The sequence below is a fragment of a genome, unplaced genomic scaffold (genome assembly GCF_019419815.1).
Source record: "Pyrus x bretschneideri cultivar Hongxiangsu unplaced genomic scaffold, Pyrus_bretschneideri_v1 Contig31, whole genome shotgun sequence".
NCBI classification, from domain to species: Eukaryota; Viridiplantae; Streptophyta; class Magnoliopsida; order Rosales; family Rosaceae; genus Pyrus; species Pyrus x bretschneideri.
The window spans coordinates 2,617,235-2,624,199 of NW_025999624.1; the positions used below are offsets into that span (position 1 = coordinate 2,617,235).

Here is a 6,965-nt window from a genome sequence, read left to right on the forward strand (position 1 = left end):
TAGTTTCGCAACAATAATTCCTAAGCTTGAACACATTTACAATTGGTTCATTATGCAAACAGTAATAACAAAGTAATTATGAATTAAAGTATGTTCGATTAACTAGTCAAGCTCACCAGTCAACTAAGTAAAGATTCGTTAGTTAATCAAATGCAAATCTATGAATCAAACTTAGTTCACTATGAGTTATCTTAGTCAACAACAAATTAGTTCATTGCTCGTAATATGCAGTGTAAACTTAGTTTATAACACAAGAAGTTATTGGCTAGAAAAACTCACATTTGAGTTAAATAACCGGGGACTCTCCGCTAAGTCCAATCCATTAGTGAAATCAAGATTCTTACAAAGTAACCACACAAGCTGGATTCCTAGATCCTAATCTATGAAGCAGCTTTACCTTTGTGCAACCTTGCTTTACACAAGATGGATTCATTCGGTCTTCATGAATTGGCAGCTCTTCCTGAGCTCTTCACATTGTGGCACGAATCCAAATCAATTTATGCAAATAATGTTATGATGAAGTTGATGCAAATTTGGATTCGATGTCTAGTCAATTTCACCAGTCAAACACTTGAAAGATGAAACCAACGTGAATCTAAAAAGAGGTCAGTTTAAAGATTTGAAACTTGAAAAACTTGACCACCAAATTAAAACAAAACTATGAAGACAATGTTATCCTAATATGCAGTGATTGGGTGTTTGATGTATGAACATGGTTTTGTGGCTAAGATTTTAATGAAGAACACAAGAGGTAGCTCAAAGGTAAAATCAACTATTTTCTGAAAATGCAAAACTCCTAGCCAAAACAAATGAGCATATAAAACGAATTTAAGCAAGCAATTTCAAAGATAGGTTTAGAAAATGAAGAACATTACCCATAAAATATGTTTGATGCTCCTAGGAGATATGAGATGGAGATGAAAAATAAAGCTTTAAAAAAATTTCCAATCTCAAACCCCAAAAACAAATGAACCCTAGATTTGGCTTTTAAAGAGGGCTTAATGTTCAAACAGAAAAAGGACTAGAAAAACCACGTGTCATGTGCAAAATCAATCTGAAAAGATCGAGGGCGTAAAAACACACTTTGGAAAAAAGTTGTCAGAAAAGCCCATGTGGGTTATCTTAAAGTGTGCGCCTAGCTCGCGTAAAGTTTTGATGAGACAGAACCACTAGACAGAATGAATTGGAAATAATGTTGTGAAATGCATATGTATGAACAAACCTTTGATAAGAGAAGTTAAGCTCTTGAAATGATATTTCCAACAGCATGATCTCAAAGTAGCATTTAAACCCTAAATCTAACTAGACCATGTGGTATAATTTACAACATTTGACAAGGGAAGCCAAACAATAAAACTAGACTTCACAATGTGCATTGCACGTTTGATTTGGGCAAGTGAAACCCACGTGAGGCTGAGCCCAAAAAAAAAAAAAGAAAAAAAAAGTCTCAACCATTAAGCCATGTGACGTGATTTCAACCTTTTGATCTTCAACAATCAAGATATCTAACGTTCCAGTATTTTCATAATTTTAAAACAAAAAACATTTTTGAATATTGAAAAAATTTGGAAAATTCAAAATTATTATCTATAAAACTACAAAAAGAAAAGAAAAAAGAAAAAAAGGTTATATACTATTTTCTATATATACCTAATCATCGTCTTCATTTTCACATAAAAAATCTAACCCGTTCATGTATTAATAATCAAAGGGTAAATGGTGGCCCAAGTGAAGCTGATCAATGTCCGTGGGCCAAGTCAAGCCCGACCAACCTACTGTTTGGCAAGATATCAACCACGTTTCACCTTTTTTTGTCTTTGGCATATGTGAAATCGGGTACTAGGCAGAATATCCTGCAAATAAAAATTAACTTTGTGTTGTAGACTGGTCAACTAGTTACAAGTTAGTTAGAGATATAAATTGCAGTTGTAATAACGAAACATAACTGTCCAATATGTTTAACTAATCAGAGTCTGCCTAGATTAGTTTCGCAACAGGAATTCCTAAGCTTGAACACATTTACACATTGATTCATTATGCAAATAGCAATAACAAAGCAATTATGAATTAAAGTATGTTCGATTAACTAGTCAAGCTCACCAGTCAACTAAGTAAAGATTCGTTAGTTAATCAAATGCAAATCTATGAATCAAACTTAGTTCACTATGAGTTATCTTAGTCAACAACAAATCAGTTCATTGCTCATAATATGCAGTGTAAACTTAGTTTATAACACAAGAAGTTTTTGGCTGGAAAAACCCACATTTGGTTTAAAAATCCGGGGACTCTCCACTGAGTCCAATCCACTAGTGAAATCAAGATTCTTACAAAGTAACCACGCAAGCTGGATTCCTAGATCTTAATCTATGAAGTAGCTTTACCTTTGTGCAACCTTGCCTTACACAAGATGGATTCATTCGGTCTTTACGAAGTGGCAGCTCCTCTTGAGCTCTTCACATTGTGGCACGAATCCAAATCAATTTATGCAAATAATGTTATGATGAAGTTGATGCAAATTTGGATTCGATGTCTAGTCAATTTCACCAATCAAACACTTGAAAGATGAAACCGATGTGAATCTAAAAAGAGGTTATTTTAAAGATTTGAAATTTGAAAAACTTGACCACCAAATAAAACAAAACTATGAAGACAATGTTATCCTAATATGCAGTGATTGGGTGTTTGATGTATGAACATGGTTTTGTGGCTAAGATTTTAAAGAAGAACACAAGAGGTAGCTCAAAGGTAAAATCAACTATTTTTTCAAAATGCAAAACTCCTAGCCAAAACAAATGAGCATATAAAACGAATTTAAGCAAGCAATTTCAAAGATAGGTTTAGAAAATGAAGAATATTACCCATAAAATATGTTTGATGCTCCTAGTAGATATGAGATGGAGATGAAAAATAAAGCTTTAAAAAAATTTCCAATCTCAAACCCCAAAAACAAATGAACCCTAGATTTGGCTTTTAAAGAGGGCTTGATGTTCAAACAGAAAGAGGACTAGAAAAACCACGTGTCATGTGGAAAATCAATCTGAAAAGATCTAGGGTGTAAAAACACTCTTTGGAAAAAAGTTGTCAGAAAGCCCATGTGGGTTATCTTAAAGTGTGTGCCCAGCTCGCGTAAAGTTTTGATGAGACAGAACCACTAAACAGAATGAATTGGAAATAATGTTGTAAAATGCATATATATGAATAAACCTTTGATAAGAGAAGTTAAGCTCTTGAAATGATATTTCCAGCATAATGATCTCAAAGTAGCATTTAAACCCTAAATCTAACTAGACCATGTGGTATAATTTACAACATTTGACAAGGGAAGCCAAACAATAAAACTAGACTTCACAATGTGCATTGCACGTTTGATTTGGGCGAGTGAAACCCACGTGAGGCTGAGCCCAAAAAAAAAAAAAAAGAAAAAAAAAAGTCTCAACCATTAAGCCATGTGATGTGATTTCAACCTTTTGATCTTCAACAATCAAGATATCTAACGTTCCAGTATTTTCATAATTTTAAAACAAAAAACATTTTTGAATATTGAAAAAATTTGGAAAATTCAAAATTATTATCTATAAAACTACAAAAAAAAAAAAGGTTATATACTATTTTCTATATACATCTAATCATCATTTTCATTTTCACATCAAAAATCTAACCCGTTCATGTATTAATAAATAACATAATTGTGCGTTAAAAAATAAAAAAGTATATTTGTGGCTTGTTCGTTCTTTTACCCTTGTTCAACGAGTGAAGTTTTACAGTTTAAACCGTTCGTCTATTATTAAATAACATAATTGTGCATTTAAAAAGAAAAACCGTGACTTATCCTTGTTCATGCTCTTGTTTGCAAAAGACAATTAATTTTCAAAATAAATAGTAAAGACAAATTAAATGTCATTGTCCATGCCTTTGTCCTCTCAGTCCCACAACGGGTGGAATTGCTCTCAAGACTCACAAACCTACAAAAACTAGAGAACAAAAGTCTTTATACTCTCTCTCTCTCTCTCTCTCTGGCTTTATTGTCCTGTGTCTCTCCTCCTATGAAATATGTTGTGTTGCCCTTGGGCTAAGTGATTATTAGAGCGAGAGAGAGAGAGAGAGAGAGAGAGAGAGAGTGAGTGAGGGTGGGAGTGAGAGGTAGAGAGGAACCCACCTCCTTCAGTTGGCTTTCTAGGAAACATGCTGAGGAAGGGTTTGTAGGGAGAGAGAGAGTGAGTTAAGAGGAAAAGATAAAAAGGCTCATCCGTACTAGCTCTGAGAGAGAGAGAGAGAGAGAGAGAGGAGAAGAGAAGAGAAGGGGATGGATAGATATGGATCCATGATGATGATGAGAGAGAAACGTTACTGGGCACAATAGCAACAACAGAAAATACCCAGCAAAGGTCGTTGTTGCTATTAGTTTGTTATTGCATCTCTCTCTCTCTCATCAGTAGAGAGGAGATAGGTTATGCTTGGTGTTGTCTAATTCTGCTGTACTCTCAGTTTGGGGTTTTTGGGGCAGCCCCCCACCCACAATTACAAGAACAAGCACAACCAAAAGCAGAAGTAGAAACTCTCCATCTGTTTCTGATCAGAAATAAACCAACTTTTTCTTCATAAAAAGCCAAACGAGTGACAGTGGAAGCAGCAGCAGCAGCAGCAGCAACGGAACCACCAGTGACGGCACCGCCACTATTCCAATTACATATATATATATATATAGGCATATATATATTCACACACACCCAACACGACCCTCTCTCTCTCTCTCTCTCTAAAAACTGAACCTAGCAATAGCTTTATTCTCACGTCGATACAACAACCATCTGTTGCGCCAAATCTGATCAAATTTCAGACACACAACTTTTTCATACAAACACATAACACCCAGACATAGATTTTCTCCCTCTCATCCTCCTCCTTCACATATATATATATATATGCGTGTGTGTGTGTGTGTGAGAGCGAGAGGGAGAGAGAGCTCAGAAGAAGGAAGGAAGAACAAGCCGATTAGAAAATTTGAGAAAAGGGTGTAGGTTTGAGCTGGGTTACTTAATTCAGTAGTTGTGGCTACTACAAGGAGGCTGCCTTCCGATTCGGGTGCATTTGCAGATTGGGTGGGTTCATCTTCCTCCAACAACTCCGCTACCACAGGGCGGCCCACGACTCACCATCCCGACATCGACGTCCTCTCCCTCGGCTTCAATGCGGGGCCCGCCGCCGCTGGACCCTCCTCCGCCTCCCCTTCCACCATGTCCATGTGGTCCTCCGCCCCTCCCAACAGACCCCTCACCTACGGCCACCTCCCTCCCGAGATGGCCGGCATGGTCGGCCTCCGCGACCTCTTTGTCGTTGCCCCAGCCGCCGCCTACCACCACAACACCCATCTCCACCACCACCCTGGCCACGACCCCAATCTCCTCTCCTCCTCCTCCGACCATCACCACTCCATCAATGCCTCCAACCACCCCGCAACCGCTCTTGGTGTCGGCGTCGGAGTCATTCCTCTTCTCACAGCAACCCCTTGTCTCGCCCCACCTAATATGTCAAATGTCGATGACGATGACGAAGACACTCACACACCTGCGGGTATGAGCATGGGAATGGGAATGAGTATGGGTATGATGAGTGGCGGCCATCAGCGCAACAACAGAAGCTCCTCAGCAGCAGGAGGAGGGGAGGGATTCAATTGTGGCAGCAGAACCCGCCACATTTCTTCAAGAAAAATCATCATGAGGCCGCCGTTACTACTAATCTAGGCGGGATCCACTTAAACCAAGATGGAGATGGTGGAGGAAGAGGCGGTGGTGGCGGCGGGGGAGGGAATAACATTATGAACGCTGGGTCTGCTGCTGCATCGTCGGGGTCGTCCACCATGACGTGTCAAGACTGCGGGAACCAGGCCAAGAAGGATTGTACGCACCGGCGGTGCAGGACGTGCTGCAAGAGCCGGGGTTTCGACTGTGCGACTCACGTGAAGAGCACGTGGGTGCCGGCGGCTCGGCGCAGGGAGCGGCAGCTGATGTCTGCAGCGGCTGGCGGTGGGGCTGGGTCTAATTCTGGGTCGACTTCTAGTGCCAAGAAGCCCAGGCTGGTTGGCGCCTCTCAAACCACCCCTTCTCACACTTCCACTTCCAACACTACTCCCCCTAGAAGCTACGACACTAGTTCTAGTCACCAAGGTTCTTTAATTCACCTCTCTCTCTCTCTCGAATCATATATATACATGTGTATTATTTGAGTATCTAGGGTTTTGATTCACTTGTTTTATTTCACTAACAAAAATGTACCATCTTATGTATAATTTATGCATACAGATGCTGGTTTCAAAGATCCATTGCCGGGACAAGTACGTGCCCCAGCGGTTTTCAAGTGTGTTCGAGTGACTGCCGTGGAGGACGGCGAGGATGAGTACGCATATCACGCCGTTGTCAAAATTAACGGTCATGTGTTCAAAGGCTTCTTGTATGATCAAGGAGTTGATGGTAGAGAAGGGTTTCCTGACATCTCTGAATTGCATTTGGGGGGTGGTGGCACTACTAGTGGTGGCAATGGCGGAGGAAGAAATGGGGCTTCTTCTCCGATTCTTGACCCGTCGGATGTTTATGCCGCGTCTGGTGCAGGATTGCTGGGAGGTTCAAACTTTGGTAATCCAATAAATTGATGTTATACCGTGGATTTATTTAATTAGGTACCCCCTACCCCTTGTGGTTTGGAAGGAACAACATTGTACTTGTCTAACTTTTCTTCCTACTATATATGTTAACCTGTTGTTAATATTTGAAACTTGCATTCTACTAACATGTCTATAACTCGTTTAATAACCATTTTGTTTTCACTTTTTCTTTTTTGAAAAATGAAAGGTCATTTGTTACCAAAAACTGATAGCTACATTTTTCGAATTTTCAAATTATGAATTTCAATTTTCAAATTTTTGTTATAAACTAAACAATTGTCAAACGAGTGAAAGCTGAAATAGTTAT

General features: G+C 39.2%; 1 protein-coding gene across 1 annotated transcript; it reads left to right on the plus strand.

Annotated features, from left to right (window-relative positions):
- The first annotated feature begins 4,012 nt into the window (after positions 1 to 4,012).
- Positions 4,013 to 6,761, plus strand: LOC103929567 (protein LATERAL ROOT PRIMORDIUM 1). The gene is given in 3 exon segments (XM_048590301.1): positions 4,013 to 5,657; positions 5,660 to 6,164; positions 6,300 to 6,761. Coding segments are annotated over 3 exon segments (1,275 nt in total). The 5' UTR covers positions 4,013 to 5,234; the 3' UTR covers positions 6,647 to 6,761.
- Positions 6,762 to 6,965: the final 204 nt, after the last annotated feature.